Source organism: Hibiscus syriacus, unplaced genomic scaffold, assembly GCF_006381635.1.
Source record: "Hibiscus syriacus cultivar Baekdansim isolate YM2019G1 unplaced genomic scaffold, ASM638163v2 tig00112344_pilon, whole genome shotgun sequence".
NCBI lineage: Eukaryota > Viridiplantae > Streptophyta > Magnoliopsida > Malvales > Malvaceae > Hibiscus > Hibiscus syriacus.
Genome location: NW_024063307.1, coordinates 1,564,405 through 1,583,943, shown reverse-complemented (window position 1 = coordinate 1,583,943; position 19,539 = coordinate 1,564,405). Strand labels below are relative to the sequence as shown.

Genomic DNA, 19,539 nt, shown 5'->3' with positions numbered 1-19,539 from the left:
TGGAAGCAGGACCATTTCCTCCCAAATCCAACAACAACCAAAGAAACCGGTACTTAAGTACCACCAAAATCATTAAAATACGCAAATCCATTACAGCAAAATCTTAAAACTAAACCAACACCTTCTTCTTCTTTAATAACATAAGACGGAAGTTGTAGACTTGTAGTTGCAATTTATCATTTGTTATTGTGGAAGCTAGCTACTAAATGAAGTAACCCGATGATGATGATGAAGATGAACCCAAATTAAATCCCTCGGTTACCGTTTCGGAAACCGATGGCATCATCAACTCGTACGAGTTAAATCCCAAGAATGGTTCACTCACTCCTGAATCAAACCCGAGAAGGCCCGAGTCACTCCACTCACCGTAAGAATAACTCATATCTGAACCCGTAACTCCAGATGCGTAACAAGTGGAAGAGACATCTGGAGGCAAAGGTGGCAGCTCACAGTCATCGCTGAACTGTTGAGAACCACCGTTTCTGGCTTCCATGACACCGGTAATGGGTGTGTAAGACACTAATGAATCACTGCTCTCTTGGTTCCACCTGTTTCCGGCTGGTAATAATCCGGAGGAGAAGTGGCAGGCATTGAAAGGGTCTTGGTTGAAGAAAAGCTGGTTCTGGTTACTGTCCATTTGTTGGTGAAAAGGTGGATTAATGGGGAAAATCGACGACAAGTTATGCTGTGTTTCGTCGGGGGAAATGATGGAGGTGACCGATGAGCCGACTGGCATATCCGAATAAACGAAGTTGGTTCGAACCTTGGAGCCACGCATGGAGCGAGCAGCACGGTCGTAGGCTAAGGCAGCTTCCTCGGCAGTGTCGAAGGTGCCGAGCCAATGCCTTTCTTTTGTGGAAGGGTCTCTAATCTCCGCTGCATATCTGCCCCATGGCCTCCTCCTTACTCCCAAGAATCTTATCTCTTGTTGCTGCTGCTGCTGAGGTTGCTGTTGCTTTCTTTTGTTTTTAGAAGAGGAAGGAGAGTTGGTTTTTGAGTCGTTGAAATCCATGAGGATAAAAATAAGAGTCTTTGCAAAGGACAGTTTTTTTTTTCTAGTTTCGGTGTTTGTCTATCTGGGACTTTAAAGGACAACCTTTCTCTCTCTTTTTGTTGATTAGATGTATAGAAAGAGAGAAAAATCTTGGTCTTGGGAATGGAAGAGAGCAATAATACTTGGGGCGTGTTCATCACCCATTTGCATTTGTGTTTAAATAGAGGAGAAATTTTCAAATGAATCCATAGTTTTTTGTAATCCAAGATTATGAGTGAGCAAAGAACACTCTCTCCCATGCTAGCATAATGATCCTAGTGTGGGGCCTTGCTTCTGATTGGACACCCTCATAAGCTTTCATCAGCACAGTTGCCCTTCATTATGAATCACTCAATACAAAAGTCACTTTTCCAATATTTGTGATGTTTTGAGAACTAAATCTCTGTTCCTGTTGTCCGCACCATATGGCCTAAGATATCAATCATATAGGTTGACCTGTAATCATGGGTTCGATTAGAGACCATTCAGCTCATCTCATCATTCATCTACTTGGAGTTCAATCATGTCCTTTGGACCATCAGGTTGAACATTCTGATATGATTTCTCCTGCAGGAGGTGCAATCATGGGCTCATCACCGTCTTAATATAATTCCCATCATTGAATCAACTTTGAACCGAATTTTCATTGACTTCATATCATAAGAATTGAGGGCAAAACTTTCGAGATAATGTTCTGGAAAAAATTAATTTACGAGATAAAGCACTCTCAAGATTAATTGCTCAAATAAAGTGAAATCCACAGTTGGCCGTAGGTCGTCATGTCTTCCCGACGAGCTACAAGAGATTGCATGTGCCATGCACGTCCCAACACGCTGGGTATCCGAGGCCATCCGACCGAGGTCATCCGAGAGCATCCGAGGCCATCCGAGAGCATCCGAGGCCATCCGAGAGCATCCGAGGCCATCCGACCAAGGCCATCCGAACGAGCTATGCGAGGGCATCCGAGGGCAACCGAGCGAGCCGAGCGAGGGTAGGTCGCCCGGAGTGCATGGCGACCTACAAGGTCGCCCGGAAGGCCCGGAAGGCATGGCGACCTATGTGTTGGGACGTGCATGTGCCATGCAACATGTTCATTCTCATGTTCATTCTCTCTGTTTGAGCAAGGGTAGGTCGCCCGGAGTGCATGGCGACCTACGGCCAACACTGTGGATTTCACCCTATTTGAGCAATTAATCTTGAGAGTACATTAGCTCGTGAATTAATTTCTTTCAGAACATTATCTCGAAAGTTTTGCAAGAATTGAGACTATAACATCTCTCTTCAAAGATTCTCACATGAGACCAGGGATAGATAAGGGGATGGATAGTCTTATGAAATTTTAAAAATATATATATAACTTTTTATTAATAATTTATTTTTATTCTTAAAATTTTATAATTTTTTTTATAAATTTTGGGTCCGTCACTAATGTTTGTATTTACGAACATGAGTGACTCTGCGTATATCTTCATTAGAAAAAGCTGCAGAACCGTATCAAAATGATAGGCTAACATATGATCGCAATCTAAGTATCATTCAAATGTCAGTTCCATCATTTCCACATGTAAAGATTATAATTTAATCTAAATTTAACGGATTCTGACTTAATAGTATTAGATTTTTTATAAAACAAAATTAGTTTGGGTTGAGTCTCATTTTTTTAAGGGGTGAGATTGGATCGGATCAGGTCGGGTTGGATAAAGGGTGAAAAAACTTCAACCTGACCTAATCTGAGAATAATAATGTAATTTTTTTAAAAATATATTATTATTTAATTAAATTCTTATTTTTTATTAAATCGAATCAAGGTCAGATCAAATTTATACTCTAAAATTTTAAGTCAGGTAGGATTCGATAAAAAATATATATTTTCGGATTAAGTCAGATTAACCAAAAACCCGATCCTAACCCACCCGTTGCCATTACTATCCACATGTATATACCTTTTCCTTTTGACAGAAAATACAACACAATCTACAAAAAGATAATTATAGACCTCTAAACACGTAGAAAAGGTCATGTTGCCCTAAGACTAATGCAACTGAGCCTTTTTAGAAAATAGAATTTCATATAGTTCCAGCCATGTGCTAAGCAAAATTATAATGATACGTTGCGCAATCTTTCTCAGCTTTTATGACCTAAAATATGTGCTTTTTCTTTTATTTATTGATTATTTATTTATTTATTGCTTTTGAAAATTTTGATCATCGGTCCTTGTTGTACATTAGCATGTATATGAACACACTTTTTTTTAATAATATGAACACATTTTTTTAATAATATGAACACATTTTTTTATTAATATGAGATAAGTATAAGACAATATATGTTTAAAAATAAATCTCAATCATTTAATATTAAACGCTCACACCCTTAACATTCTTAGTGCTCGAACTTAAAATTTTAAAAAATAACAATAATTATTTTATTATTAAAATCGCTCTATTGATGTTAATATAAACACATTCAAATGAAACTAAGAGGGAGGTATGTTGGGTTGCATGTGGAAAGGACACATAGGGCATGCTTTTTTGAACGAAACAATACACTAGGAAGACCTATCTACTTGGTAATTAATTAACATTCGCAGCATGCTTTGACCTTAGGGGACCCACATAATATATTATACTTGTATTTTGCTTAATATAAGGTCACAATGTCTTTGCTCTTTATTAAAAGATTTTTTTTTAATATTTTGAAGTGATTATAAAATAATATATGTTCATAATTTATTTTATTTATTGATAATATAAATATATATTACCGATATAACTATTGGAACATTGATCAAGAATATTATTATTTTTTATTACAAAAATGATTCAATAAATTCTTAAAAAATAATTTTTAATAAAACACTTTTGAAATGTATTATATAACAATAACGTCATAATACCAATGAGGTTAGAGTTCAAGTAACAAAACTATTATTTATTAACATAATAGATCAAGGTTAGCACCTTATATTATTCGCAGAGGCAGGGCTAGGCATTCGTAATGTGCACGACGGAACAGGACTCCGGAATAGCAAGGGCCCCAAAAAGTTCACAATAAGATTATTGGTATTACCGTAGATGATTAACCTATAAAAAATGAGTCCAAAAAGATTTGTTCGAAGGAAGATATGGGATATACCAATAGTTAGTACTATGCTACAGCTGTAAAGTTTATTTCATTTTTTTGGGTCTAACTCACTTGACAAAAAATGGCCTCTTTTTAAGAATTTGCACAGGACCTTCAACGTCTTAGCCCCAGTCCTGATTATTCGTCCTCTTTCCTTTAAATTTATAATAATAAAAATAATTGATAAATTGCATTCAAATATATATATATATATATCCTAAAACCATTTGTTAGCAAAATGCTTAGAATATATCTAATATATACACACGTAAAAGTAAACTTTAAATCGGGAAATCGAGGTCTATGCATAAGAAAACCATGTGACTAATAAAGGAGATCCGTATAGCCGGCTTATGGCACTGAATATAATTTACTTGCAAAAACAACAATTCCTATTAAAATGTGGAGTGACGTTGGATTTTACATTAGATGCTAGCTATATAATAGCCAGGTTTTGATAATTTAAAAAGTATGGTACTAGTAGTATAACATTCTAAATTTTACTTAGTTAAAGATGGGACTGAAGATATCATATTGATTAATCGGAATTTAGTTTGAATCTAATAGACTCTAAATCAAACAATCGAATATTCAAACTTGATAAAGGAAACTAAATAAAGTAGAAATCTATTTTTATAAAATTCTCTACTTTTAATCAAACTAGGTTTCTTACTTTCTCAAATTTATACATTTATTAATTTGTGTCACTTTGAATTCGAGTCAATCTCTAACAAATCTTTACCTTGATACGAATTCTGAAAGTGTGGAGATTTCGAGATAAAACACTCAAATTCGACGAGACACTAAAACTCGACAAAAACAATTATTCACTTAAATGAATAAGTTCTCCACCTCTTCCGCAACACCCTCAAAGGGATAATCTTCAGTAATGGACACTGACCGAATCAAAGTTTTTTTCTAAGCTTGGATTTAGTATTCATATCGACATGGTTTTCATAAGTGCCAACTTTGTTCACAAATGTATCACAACAAGCAATATCATGCACAACATGATCCTGATCATCAATGATAATTCTATCTTCAAATTTGTTATGCCCACAAAATTGAACTCTTTTCTGTTTCACATAACTATTTTCCCCACAGTTATCTTTTTCAACAAAAGATCTTCTTTTGCTTAATTTAGTCAAGAAGTTTTTACCAGTAACAATGTCCTTTGAAATGAGGGAGGAAACATCAATTGTATTATCTAAAAAAATTGTTGAACCATGTAGAACATAAAAATTGACCGTCTTTCTCTTCCATTTCATCACAACATGAGAACCCTTGTAATTTTTCATAGTTCCACCTTCACGAGAGAATTTGCACCCTTTTTAATATAGGGTATCTAACGAAATTAGATTTTTGCTCAAATCTGAAACATGTCTCACATTACCAAGTGTTCAAACAATCCCATCGAACATCTTAATTTTGATTGTGCCAATACTTGTGACTTTACAAGGGATATTATTTCCCAAAAATATATCACCTAAAGATACAATTTATACATTGCAAACCAATCATGATTGTGTCTCATATGAAAACTGCTATCAGAGTCAAGTATCCACTCATCACTTATTATAAAGTTGTCGTCAGCCGCAACTAAGAGTTCTTCATCATCGCACTCCTCCACTAGACTGGCCTCACCAGATTTTCCAAAGTTTTACTCTTTAGCTTCTCTTTTGATTTTATTTTGTAACTTGTAACACCATGATTTAATATGGGATTTCTTTTTACAAAAGTAACAAGCTTTACTTCGTTTGAATGATTTTGATCTACCCATTCCTTTACAACCAGAAGAACGTTCGCCTTTTCTTCCACGGTCTAAGTTAGTCTATCCATGCACCACGAGATACTCTATCCATGCACCACGAGATACTCTTTCAAGGGCTCGAAACCATATACAAGATGTTTCATCTTGTCAAACTAGTGCAGGACAATAAGGATTTAATTTAAAAAAATAAGAAAATTTTTAAGAAAATTACATTTTTATCCTTGGTTCAAGTAAGAATTTTTTCACCCTCCGCCCGAACCCGACCCGACCTCGCCCCTTAAAAAATCCAACTTGGCCCGATCCAAACCTGAATTTTTTTAAAAAAAATCCGACCCTATCGGGTCAGGGCAGGTTGGAACTCGTCGGATTCGGGTTAAATTTTCATCCCTAAAAAAACAAAAGAGGATTTTGGAGAAACAAAAACATGATATCTAATCCTTACCCATAGTATCTATTTATAGAGATAGATACATTATTACAAAGAAACTAAATAAAGTGGAAACCTAATTTAATAAAGTTCTCTACTTTTAATCAAAATAAACTAAATAAAGTGGAAACCTAATTTAATAGAGTTCTCTACTTTTAATCAAACTACATTTCTTACTTTCCGAAATTTATATATTAATTAATCTTTGTCACTTTGAATTCGAGTCAACCTCTAACATAAATCATAAAAATGAGGCAAATACAATTTTTAGAAATTCGATCTGTAAGTTAAGATACTTGCTGAGAAATTTTAAAACCTCATCTTGAGTATTGAAATTTAAAGTGATGCTTCGGAATCCCCAAACTACTTGAGTAGAAGTTTCAAATTTTGTTTGAGTTTTAAAACTAACTACCTTGAAACATAAATAGGCATTCTTAAATTATAAATAACCCTTAAAAGTTTCATTAATCAACAAGCAACATTTATAGACATATTTAGACACCAAATACACTCAACATGCATCAAGATGTCAACATACAAAAGTCGCGTACATCATGATATTAATACATTTAGGGATCTAACACTTAGAATTGGAGAAATTATTTTGTGGATCATTTCTACCATATCTTAATAGTCCCAATCCATTAAACACACCAATTTCTTTCATGTCATTTATACACATGAATGTTACTTTCCAAATCAATTTCTTCATTAATATATATCTAAATTAAACTTATATTTAGAAATTATTTTTAGGTTCTTTATTAATGCATATCTAAAGCGTCTCTTAAATTTTAAAAATCTCAAGTTAGATTATTATTTCTTTGGTATTGAGAAAATGATGTTTTTGTTTTTCTTTAGACATTAGCCATGAACCACCTACAACTACTTATTTCAGGATTACTACAGTTACAAACGTTCAAAAGAATCAAATTTGGGAGGGTAAAAGTGTACATGTAATAATCTCTTCTAACTTTACATTTCCAAGCTCTCCTCCCTATACGACACAAAATATTGATAACTTGGTTTCTTTATGGTTTTATTTTATTGAGTTACAGACAGATGTCACGAGGCTAGACTGTCGGCTAGCTGGTCCGTGCGACCCTTAGATGCCTTTCTCGGTCGCTCAGCTTCTAACTCAGCCTAAACTCTTCGGTTAATGTTATTATGGCGATAAGTATGATGGGAAAACATTGAAAAACGTAAGTAAGCGTATGTGGGGGAAATTTTTTGCCTGAATGCCTGAGTTTATTCACACAAAACTCTCTATATCCAATGGAGGTGGGGAGGCCTCCTTTTATAGCGAAATCCCCTTAAATTCAATCACTACTCATAGTCTAACTACAAGTAAAACTCTTACTTTAATTAAAACTCTAATATTTGATTCCTATTCAACTAAGGACTTTGTTACTTGGCTTATTTTTCTAAGTAATGACCGACCTTGCTAGGTGGACAGACCCTAAATCAATACTAGCCTTACTTCTGGTTGTCCAGCAAGGTTGATGTTCACGTACATTAATCCCTACTTTCGGCTTTTAGTTTGTGTGACTTGGAGTGGGTAATTTTATTCCCTTTGCGGTCCCCTCCATCAGTGATCCTCTCGTCGCTTGGAACTTACCCTCGGCTTAACACTTGTAATTGAGCTAAGTTTACATACTTATCCCTCTGAATCGTCGTCTTTTTCGACAATGGCTGTGAGTTTTTCAATTTGGGGGCAATCCCTTGCGAAGTGTCCTTGCTCATGACAATTGAAGCAACATATCGATTAGATGTCCCCCTTCTCTTTTGATTTGTTGCGTCGATAGGATATGTCTTTTGTAGGTTCCTCATCGTCACTTGATAGGCTGTGTTCTTGGCATTCATCCTGGTTTCTCTTACTAGGACCCTCGGCTTTTGATTTGGGTGGCTTTGTTTTCTTAATACCAAGTTTGATAAGTGATTCAATAGTTGTCAAGACTTTAGACAATTCTTTGACCCATGGCTTTAATTCATCCATGAAAGTGAAGAAAATATCTTCTTCGGTTAGGCTAGGCACTAAAAGGCTTAGCTCGACAAATTGACGAACATGTTCCCTTAGTGAGTCTTCTTGTCTGAGGCGCCTTAGTTTTGATCGTGCCTCGTTCTCAGCATGATAAGGGTAAAATTATTCCTTGAATTCAACTTGGAACTCTATACAGGTTCTAATAGTGGTTTCATCTCATTTCATCTTGGTGCACTTACGTCACCATTATAAGACTGTTAGATCAGTTAAGTAAACAAAAGCAATGTTTACCTTTTCAGTATCGTTCTCGATGTTCATGGCTCGGAAGTATTGATTCATGTTCCATATAAAATTTTCAATGTCTTTGACCGACCTAGTCCCTTTAAACTTTTTTGGTTTGAGGACTTTGGCCCAGCCTTTGGGGGCACTGGTTAGCATGTTGCCAGCCACGACAGCCTTGCACAAGGCCATCTCAGTCTTGAGTTGCTCGATCTCTTTCTTCAGATTCTTGACCTCGGTTTCGGAACCCTTGTTTTCAAGTTCTTCGACCTCTTGTGTTAAGGTCAGGATTTGGGCTTTCATGGCATCATTTTGTTTGAAACTTTTCACATCTAATCCTTTGAGTACAGCCTGCACATCCTCTTGGATATTCTCTAAGGCTTCAAGTTTTTCGAGATCTAGGGACTCTAGCTTTTCTATGTCGATTGATTCCAATTGATCCAACACCTCCTTAGCCTCCCTTACAGAGTCTTCAAGTTTGGTGATCTTACCTTGGAGCCACGCAATCATGTCATTCGATGTTCCTCGCTTCTTCTCTGCATTACGAGTTCAACCCCCTCGAGTGTTTGTATCTCTCCACGTTGTGGAACCATCTTGTCTAGTCATGAACCTCGCTCTGATACCACTTATCATGGGCTAGACTTTCAGCTAGCTGATATGTGCGTTGCTTAGATGTCTTGCTCGGTTGCTCGGCTTCTAAGTCAACCTAAACTCTTTGATTAATGTTATTATAGCGATAGGTATGATGAGAAAACATTGAAAAACATAAGTAAGCATATGTAGGGAAAATTTTTGGCCCGAATGCCTAAGTTTATTCACACAAAACTCTCTATATTCAATAGAGGTGGGGGTGCCTCCTTTTATAGTGAAGTACTCTTACATTCAATGACTACTCCTAATCTAACTACAAGTAAAACTCTTACTTTAGTTAAAACTCTAATATTTGAGTCATATTCAACTAAGGACTATGCTACTTAGATTATTTTTCCAAGTAGTCAACCTTGTTAGGTGGACAGACCCTAAGTTGGTACTAGCCTCGACCCTCAGTATACCCATAATGTGCGCTGCCCTCACCCCTAAGCATCCCCCTTAGTGCTCTTGTCTCGATTATAAGCCCACATCTATGTGTGTTGGCCCTAATCCCTAGTATGTCCCATTTTTTGATGGCTAGATCTCTCGGTAGACCTTAATATACGTCGACCTCGACCCTAGATGACCCTTAGTGTGCGGCAACCTCGACCCTAGGTGACCCTTAGTATGCGAAGGCCTCGGCCCTAGGCGGTGCTGGATGTACGTAAGTTGTGCTTCTATGTAGTTTGGGGCGGGCGTGTCTTGACCCTGTGAGGCGTTGCGTGTGCCTTAGTCTCGGCGTGGTCCTCGTGAGCTGATAACTCCATAAAAAGGTCATATTTGGGACCTTTTCACTTAAGTTATTGACTGTCTAAGAGCTCATATAGGATCATATAGATGCATTTAGGAGTATATAGTTGCATGTGGTGAAATTTTGTTTGACACGACATTTTATTTTGTAATCAATGATGCTTTATGGGGAAGGTGTTTGTTTGATGATGTGCATGATTTGAAAGCAAGGAAAAGAAAAAGGAAATTGTCATGGCATAAGGATATTGCTTAGCAGAATGAAAATGCCGAGTTGGATTGGCATTTCGAGAGCGAACAAAATGAAAGACAATATTTTTGGAGCCAGTTGTCCCTATTTTCACGGGATCTCTGACCATGATCGAGAAATCTGCCTGAATCAATGCTGCTTGTCAGGTGCTCAATCAACCATCCAGGCTGGACCATTGCCAGCTGCCCAGCAGGATCATTGCCAGCTCTGCCCGATCATCACGTGAATTAAGCATGATTTGGGGTATCTTTGGAATTTTGACACAAATCTGTAGGGTTTTTCTTCCCCTATAAATAGAGGATGAAGCCACAATGGAAAGGGACTTTACAAGCCGCCAAGAGCCTAAAAATTCGGAGAGAAAGTTCTCCGCCAATCCAATTTGCCGTGGCATTTCTCCGTGACAAGCTTGAGGGAGTGGCGTTTTAGGCCTCCGAGAGGAGCTAGCTCGCTGGGAGCAGTTCGTGGTGGCTGAGGAAAGCTCCAGCAGTGCACGCTAAAGGTTTTTTTCCTCCCCTTAGATCTTTGCTTTCATATTTTGTTATTCGGGTTGTAAGGAACGAATGATACTTGCTTTGTGCTTGGTTATTTCTAACCCCACCATGAACTAAACCTATTTGGTGGGAGTTCGCTTGGATGTTTAAGTTTTTATTTCAATGAATGGTTGTTTTTCTATGCTTTAATCTATTTTGTTTATGATACTTAATGCCTTAAGGTTGTAGGAGCTACGAGAGTAGCCTTTCCTTATGAGGTTCTTAGGGTTCAAGAGAATACCTTAGCAAAATATCCTTAGTATTCGAGAGAATCTAGGGAGGAACTACATAAACAAAGGGTTCTAGGTAGTAACTAGGCCTAATCCACCTTAGAGATAAGGCTAGGATTTCATTCGACTAAAAGGAGTTGTGCAAGAACGATAGGTTAGATGTTAATGCTGCCGCAAAAAGGTATTGCCGAGACATATCTTGTTATCTGGACCAATAGGATCACTGCAGGGGTTTATGCCAATCGGTTTTGCCAGGGCATCTTGAATCTATCGAGTCCCTTACTAGAGATAACATAGGGCACCTTAGTATTCTCTGTCGGGCATGAGAGACATAGAGATAAAATCATTCGGAGAAGTAGACTTATATTTTCCTTAGTGACTCCCATCACTCATTCCCAAAGCAGTTCATCGTGTGAGAAAGCTAAAGTCCTACATTTTAAATCTCGTATTTACATTTTATTTTACCTTGACATTTCAATTTGTTCGCACGCATCACAATATAATTTGTCACGACATATCCATTTGCTACCACACTACCACCATTCTATTTCCACATCAGACATTCTATTTTGTCACAGCATTCTCATTTGTACATACCATCACTAACTTTACTTAGGTGACAAAGTAAAGTGCCTTAACAAACTTATTTTATTTCCCCCAATCCCTGTGGAGAACGATACTCACTCATCACTGTATTACTTGTTCGATTGTGAATTCTTTTAATTGGTTGAGACCATTGATGATATGATGAAAAGAGTCCACGAAATAATTTCTCCCTCAATTGTCATTTAATTAACATTAATTTAACCATATTAAGCAACTTGCCTATCTTACAAATTGTCAGTTATTAACATAGTTCATCACAACTTCATAAATCATAGAAATGATCATACTTTTACGTTAAACATGATTTACCACTTCTATGCATATTTTAGAAATCAATACATTTTTTTTAAATTATGATTAAATATTACCCATAAATCTTATCTTTAACCCGTATGTCTTTGTTGTACTATGTATAAATTATACATTAATTTATCTACCTGACCCACAAGGAAACAGTCAATTTTACCTCAAAAAGATTAAAAATACCAATCCCAACTTAATGAACACAATTGGATTGGTGTGAAGTATTTTTCAAATACGGGGAAAATGCGTATCCCGAGTTAGAAATGCTGACTTTTTGGACCCTCATTTTAGTGTTTATCCTCTGGCAAAATCTGATTCCCACCGAAGTGGCACAGTAATAGGTCAAAAATCTTCAGACTTTTGAGTATACACAATGTGTATTTTATTACAAGGGGCTCCAAAATTAATGTAAAAATGCCTTGGGATTTGCAGAAAGAGCATGCATGCACTATCCTCACACCCACCTTTGTTCATTTGTCTTCCATTTTCCAATTTAACCTTCTTGGTTTCCGGAGCCCATTAGCTTCCTTATTTTGTCTGTATATGTCATTATCAATGTAGTCGAGACCAAGTCATAAAAACAAATAGAATATTGCCTTGTCTATTTGTGTAATATTCAAGGATGGGAGACCAGAAGAGTTTGCATTGACTCAGAAACCACCCTTTCCCTTCAAACAACAAGTTGGGTCATTCTATAACGAACCACAGGACGAGTCACAATTGATTTATTAGGTATTTAAACTCGAAATTCAATATGAACAAGTGATCTTAGTGATTAAGAGGATTGTTGTTATCATTGATGTCCCGAGTTTAAGCACTGCGTATGTAGAGGTATGAGCGTTCATTGTCAAATAGTTAAAAGTCTTTGTATATACTTATCATTATTTAGTTCGACCACTACTTGATTAAATATTTAATAAACTTTTTTATTTTTTGAATTTAAATATTTAATTTTACATGAACTAAAATATTATTAAACTAAAATTATATTTAATATACAAATTTTAACAGGAATCAGAAAACTTAGATCCTAAGGGAGCTCCGTCCCTGACATAGGATGTTAATGTTGGTGGTAAGATAGTCGTCCCTTGATTTATTCCTACCTAGAGATAAGTTAACAATAAAAATATATAATAATAGTTATAGTCGTCCCTTGATTTATTCCTACCTAGAGATGTGAAGATACCGTAGCCACCAGTTTATGTGGTATATCCCTCCCTTCTAGCACAAGTAAAACACAAATGCTATACTTTTCTCACAAGTTATTGAGACCGATACCCATGTTTGATGGGATGATCAAGTCGTTTTCAAATCTCTTTTTGGATGTTTTTTTTTAAAAAAAATTAGTGATTGAAACCCGTGGAGAATCTTGTTAAGCAGCTGCTCTTCCTCAGCAACACGTAAACATCCTCTGAAGTACAACACATCACCTTCTCGCAATTAAAACCCTGGTGCCTTGCTTCGACGAACTTGCCCCATACGAGCTTTGAAACGATTATCTAAACTTTGCAATTTCTTAATCTCGCTTATTATCTTAGGTTCTACTCGAAGATCTGCCAACAATCACCATCACTAGAAATGCTCATGCGCCCTAAAATCTCTCTCAACTCTGTCATCGACTTTCAACTCAGCGAATCAGCTATGACATTTGTCATTCCTAGGTGGTAATTGTTAATGCAGTCATAGTCAATTCAACCCATCTACAATGCCTTATGTTTAAGGCATTCTGGGTGAGCATATATTTTAAGCTCTTATGATCGGTGAAGATGTGGCATTCTCTCCATACAAATAATGTCTCCAAATCTTTAGCGCGAAGACTACAGCTCTAGGTCATGAGTGGGATAATTTCGTTTGTGAGGCTTAAGTTGACGAGAAGCATAGTCGACCATCTTTCCCTCTTACATCAACACGTAACCAAGGCCGTTTAGCGACGCATCGCTATACACAATAAACTTTTTCCCCAACTCGGGCTGAGTTAGAACTGGGGCTTGGGTTAAAAGGGTTTTCAACTGTTCAAAAATATTATGTTGTTTTTCACCCCCAAACAAACGACACTCCCTTTTGAAGTAATTTACTCATTGGGGTTGTTATTATCGAAAAGTCTTTCACAAATCGTCGATACTAACCTGTAAGTCCTAAGAAACTTCTCACTTCGGTTATACTCATTGGTGGCTCCCACTCGAGAATTGCATGAATTTTCTGAGGATTAACTCGAATACCATATGTGGCTATTACGTGTCCCAAAAATGAAACCTATGACAGCCAAAATTCGCACTTTCCAATTTTAGCAAACAATTGTCGATCCCGAAGAGTCTGAAGAACTATGTGGAGGTGTTGACCATGCTCATCCTCATATCGTGAGTAATCCAAGATATCATCAATGAAAACCACCACGAATTGATCTAAGTACAGGTGAAAAACCCAGTTCATGAGATTCATGAATATCGCTGGGGCGTTGGCGAGTCCAAACAACATTACAAGGAACTCATAGTGATTGTATCTTGTCCTTAACGTCGACTTCGCAATATCTGCCTCTTTAACCTTATGCTGGTAATACTCGGATCTCAGATCTATCTTAAAGAAAACTCATGCTCCTTTAAGCTGATCGAAGAGGTCATCAATTCTGTGAAGGGGATAACGGTTCTTGATTGTCAACTTATTCAATTGACGGTAGTCGATGCACAATCTCATCGACATGTCATTCTTTTTAATGAAGAGGACCGGTACTCCCCAAGGAGAAATACTTGGCCGGATAAACCCCTTCTCAAGTAACCCTTGAAGTTGCGACTTCAACTCTTTTAACTCTGTCGGTGCCATGCGATAAGGAGCAATAGACATCGGAGCAAACCCGGGTATTACTTCTATACCAAACTCTAACTCTCTGTTAGGCGATAAACCCGATAACTCCTCTGGAAATACAAATGGGAAGTCTCTGACAGTTCTGATGTCTTCGATCCTCGAAACCGCAACTTGGTATCTACTACATGAGCCAAGAAGGCTTCATAACCCTGATCCATCATTCGTTGCACTTTAAGAGTCGACACCACTCTTGCACCCTTAGGTTTCTCGCCAAACATTATAATCCTAGTCCCATTTTCCTTTCGAAGTTTAAGCCATCGAAGCTTGCACCTTAAACTCGCGTCGTGCTCTGATAACTAATCCATGCCCAAAACAAATCAAACTCTCTGAAGGGCAGTGTCCAACCCTTTAGTTGTGCCTGCTCTGATGGACACCTTGGAGTCCGAGGCTAGTTGAGGCTATGGTATTTGGTTGCATTCCTGTTATCTTACCTGATGATATAGTTCTACACTTTGCTGATGCTATGATATCCCCTGGCAGGTTGTTGGAGTGCTTGTTGCAGAAGAAGATGTTCTTAGGCCAGATACGATTCACCGAAAGTAGTCTTAAGGAATCAGAGCATTCTCATTAATCCTTCGATGAAACGAGCCATGTTGTCTCCACAACCTGCATTGCAGGGAGATGCTTTCCATGGCCTAACTTGTAAATTGCTGCATCAGAAGAGTATCTACTTGAAGACTGTTGGAAAGATTTTGAACCGGACAGTAGGACCGCTTGGGGACTTAAAACCTTGATGATGTAAGTGTTCATTGGCATTCACTGCAGCAATAGTTATTTTGAACTAAACTAAGTTTTACATGACATTCATTCCAAGTAGAGCAGCGAAAGCCAAGTTTTTGCACATTAACTGATCATGAATATTTATATCAATAGAAAAAAACAACTAGAAAATAGAATCCAAAGACCACTGAGAAATAAACCAAAGTTTGAAAACAGAACAAAATAAGCCAACATGTTAAACAACACGAATTGAAACTGCAAATCAACAGAAACGTTATCTCTTTCTAATTGACAGAGAGCTGTCGACGCTTGTAACGAACCATCACCTTTCCTTTCACACCAACCACCATAGCATTCCAGTCAATCTCAGGAAAAGGTGACACAAGCTCCAGCTCGAAGTTCATCAACAAATGGCTCCATATAGCCTTTATCTGAAGGTAAGCAAATGGTTCCCCAAGGCAACCATGCCTGCCACCTCCGAAGGAAATATATGAGAAAGCCCCTGCCGCCTTGTCTTCTTCCCTCCCAACACGGAACCTGTCAGGATCGTATGTGTCTGGATCCTTGTAAATGTAAGGAAGCCTGTTTGCAAATGCCGGTGATCTTGCGACAATATGACCCTTCGGAATGTCATACTCTTTTCCATCTCGGGTTTTTACACTAAAATCAGTGTGAGAGCTGCGTAGAAGCATAATAAGTGGAGGGTGAACTCTAAGGGCTTCCTTAATGCACCGATACAAGGTGTCCATCTCAGATAAAATATCATGATCAACCTTGCTTCCATATTTCTGCATTAGTTGTTTCTGCTCCTCGACCACAGCTGATAGGAACTCCTTATGACGAAGGAGATAAGCACCTGTCCAAGTTGAGGTAATGGAACTAGTATGCTGCCCAGCAAAGAGCGCAGCAATGAGCAAGCCAGTTACTTCAGCCTCTGTAGTTGGGCGACCATCTTTGTACTTAGATTCAATGAAACATTGCAACATGTCGTTTTCAGACTTGCCAGCACTTTTACGAGAAGAAACGATATTTGCAAAGATTTCAGCAAGCTTCTTTCGAGCTCGATCACGACGACGATGAGCAGGGATAGGCAAGTAAGGGAAGATAACACTGATAGGGAGCATGCCGTTGTCAAGATCATGGAAGAGTGCAGACACGTCATCAAAAAGCTTATCACGTACTTCTCGACCCAAGAGACACCTACTAGCCGTCAAGATGACCAAATGCTCCAGCTCATACTTCAAGTCCACCTCACCATTATCCCCCCATTTAGAGAAGTATTCCTGTGTAATTCCATAATTATTAGACAACAAAATCAAAACTACGGAGTTGCACCATTGAACATATATAACATGGAACCATATTCAATAACAGAAAATTCTCCTCTAGCATGTCAGACTGAACACCCGAACCAAACGTAGCAACTACACAAGAAACCATCAAATAATAACAAAAGCCTTCTCACTCGTCACATAAAGGTATACTTTATGCACAAACCACAACAACTACTAAGAAGTCTCTTTTCTATCTCCAAGTCCACATGATCCACATTGTATAGCCAAACTTCAATTTACTCGAAAACAGAAATGCAAAACCCCACGATCCTCTAACAGTATCGAATAATTGTCGCTTCTTTATTAGGTTCCGATATGGGGTCATCAAATGAAATAATAGACAATTTATAAAACGTGTATGCAAACCACTCACCTCAGCTTCTGTAACCATCTGAGCCACATAACCCTTAAGTTTATTAACTCTAAGGGCCTCCGTGAAGAACCGGAACTGCTCTTGCCTCACCATGTAATCAACATCGAACACCACACCGGGACCGAAAGTAGGCACATTGAACTGATAAACCTCCTGTTGGCTGAGGTCTGATTCGGAAGCCTTAAAGAAGGTTGCTGAAACCTCGGGCCCAATCAAGAATGTTATCTTCTTGTTAAACAAGTTCAACGTGAAAACATTGCCAAGCTTTGGGTACTCCTCTCGGAGCATCACGATGGGTCCCTTCATGAATCGAAGTAGCCCACCGATTACCGGCCAGGTTTTGACCACTGGAGGCACCCGCTTCTTAGATCCGGGCATTATGAGGAACGATATGAGCTTGGCCACTACTAGCGTGGCTACTATGAGAATGCCCATGTTCAAAAACTTGTCATCTGCTTTCATAGTGCCTCGGATTCGATAGCTTCCTATCGGTTCACAGCAGAAAATCAAAGAAAAAGGTAGGAATTATGAAATGAAATAAAAAAAAAATTAAGCTACTGAGAAGAATCTCTAATCAATTATGTTAGTGAAAAGCTTGACTAACTCGAGTCACCAATCAAAAGGGAAAAAAATAATTAAAAAGCCCAAATCGTTCCATAAAATTTATTGCCGGAAAATCAACAAGAATTCGACGGATAACCCAAAGACAAAAAGCTAACCACAATAATAATTACAATGTAGAAGCAATGAGATTAAAGGTGAAATAATAAAGAATAATTACCAGATTCGAGATTTGAAATGCAGGAGATCAGCAATGAAAAAGGAACAGAGGAGGAGAAAATTAGTAGATTAAAGAGAAAAGTAGCAAACTGAGAGAATCATTTTATTCTATTTTATTGTGAGAACAAAAATGTTTTGGAAATTAAAAGGGTAAGAGCAAAATTGGTTTGTTAAGACTGATTAGTGGGGCTAAGCACTATTTTATAATCGAACCGGGACGTGATTATCAGAGCCGTGTTTGCATGGGCGCTAGTTGATCTGGCAAATCTGTGGGTCATTTTAGGAGTTGTTTTGATGTTAACGTGTCGTCTTATAATTGGTGCAAAATTAATAATCCTGCGCCTGATCTATTTTGTTTCGTAGCATAAGATAACACGTGGGAAGTCGGGGATCGGGAGAATTTAGCCCACTAGTATATCTAGCGGTGTAAATTAATGGGTTTTAACTAACAATACTCTATTTATGTTTATTTATGTTTATTTGTTTATTTTTAAAAGAATCTATATTTTGTTTATGTTTATTTAAATTTTAATATCGTAATAATATTTGTTTTCTTATTTTTGAAAGTATTTAAGTTTGATTGTTTAATGTTCGTAAATATATTCGTTTATATATTCGTTAACATGTTCATTTAGCGTTTGTCAACGCATTCTTTTAACACTGAATATGTTCATTTATATGGTTCAAGTCTCTTAGACAACCAACACTCACTTTTAACCTTTTTATTTGCAAGCCAAAGAAAAATGATGAAATTATACCAATATCTCTTGGGTTTCATAATTTGAACTATAAAGTTTATCTTATGTTCAATTCAGTCAATATTTCACCAATATTTAAAATATAAAAAAGGAGAACTAAACAAACGAACTTCTAAACGAGTCGATAAATGAACTTGTTTATGAACATAAATAAATTGAACATACCTATGTTCGTGTTTGTTCTTTTGTTTATTAAATGAACATAAAAAAATTATTCATACTCATTTATTTAATTTAATAAACAAACATAAATGAACGTTATATAAATGATTTATGAATATTTTATTGAACACTCTTTTTATTTACATCCTTAAATGTATTGTATGGATGTTCACTGTTTAAAAACCCTATATATTCTGTAGCCCATCTATCACCATTGGTGCTAAAACAGTAGCATGAGTATTCCTTGAATTACAAGCTATAAAGGCCACCATTTTCATATGGGTAAATCAAAACGTGGACTTGCCGCCTCCCATCTAACACCATCCATCTATCCATTGGCTTCTAATTTTTTCATTCCATATATTTCATTTTTCTGATAGGTCCTCATAGACAGTTGGATCTTCCTTTATTATGGTGTCTTCACTGTTTTTCTTATCATTTAATAAATATTTGAATTGATCATGATTACTGTCCTCCATGAACATGAACTCTCTTCTCTCTCACTTTTAAACTCTCATAACTTGCACTGTCATCGTCAACTTATGATATTAAGGCAACTCTCCAATCTTAATGATGTAGAGGTATGTTGACGCCAGACAGAATAACGATTATCCTGCAAGCTAGTTCTAACAGATAATTCACA

At 37.1% G+C, this 19,539-nt stretch overlaps 2 protein-coding genes across 3 annotated transcripts; both read right to left on the bottom strand.

Annotated features, from left to right (window-relative positions):
• Positions 1-202: 202 nt before the first annotated feature.
• LOC120178238 (ethylene-responsive transcription factor LEP-like) lies at positions 203-1,012 on the bottom strand. The gene has a single exon (XM_039184158.1). The coding sequence runs from the start codon at positions 1,010-1,012 to the stop codon at positions 203-205; it is 810 nt and encodes a 269-aa protein (XP_039040089.1).
• Positions 1,013-15,650: 14,638 nt separating this feature from the next.
• On the bottom strand, positions 15,651-18,089 carry LOC120178097 (sterol 14-demethylase-like). Of its 2 annotated transcripts, XM_039184043.1 has the most exons (3): positions 17,978-18,089; positions 17,197-17,681; positions 15,651-16,772 (listed from the first exon to the last, which is right to left on the bottom strand). In XM_039184043.1, exons 2-3 carry the CDS (start codon positions 17,656-17,658, stop codon positions 15,774-15,776), a joined length of 1,461 nt encoding a protein of 486 aa, XP_039039974.1. In that variant the 5' UTR covers positions 17,659-17,681; positions 17,978-18,089; the 3' UTR covers positions 15,651-15,773. The 2 variants fall into 2 exon arrangements, with proteins under 2 accessions (XP_039039974.1, XP_039039975.1); XM_039184044.1 differs by lacking the exon at positions 17,978-18,089 and having other exon boundaries at positions 17,197-17,689.
• Positions 18,090-19,539: the final 1,450 nt, after the last annotated feature.

Excerpts from the sequence above, each read along its gene's own strand:
- LOC120178238 (XM_039184158.1), bottom strand. The coding sequence starts at position 1,012 with ATGGATTTCAACGACTCAAAAACCAACTCTCCTTCCTCTTCTAAAAAC.
- LOC120178097 (XM_039184043.1), bottom strand. The coding sequence starts at position 17,658 with ATGAAAGCAGATGACAAGTTTTTGAACATGGGCATTCTCATAGTAGCC. Across the intron at positions 16,773-17,196 it reads AGATGGTTACAGAAGCTGAG|GAATACTTCTCTAAATGGGG; the intron begins GTGAGTGGTTTG and ends GGAATTACACAG.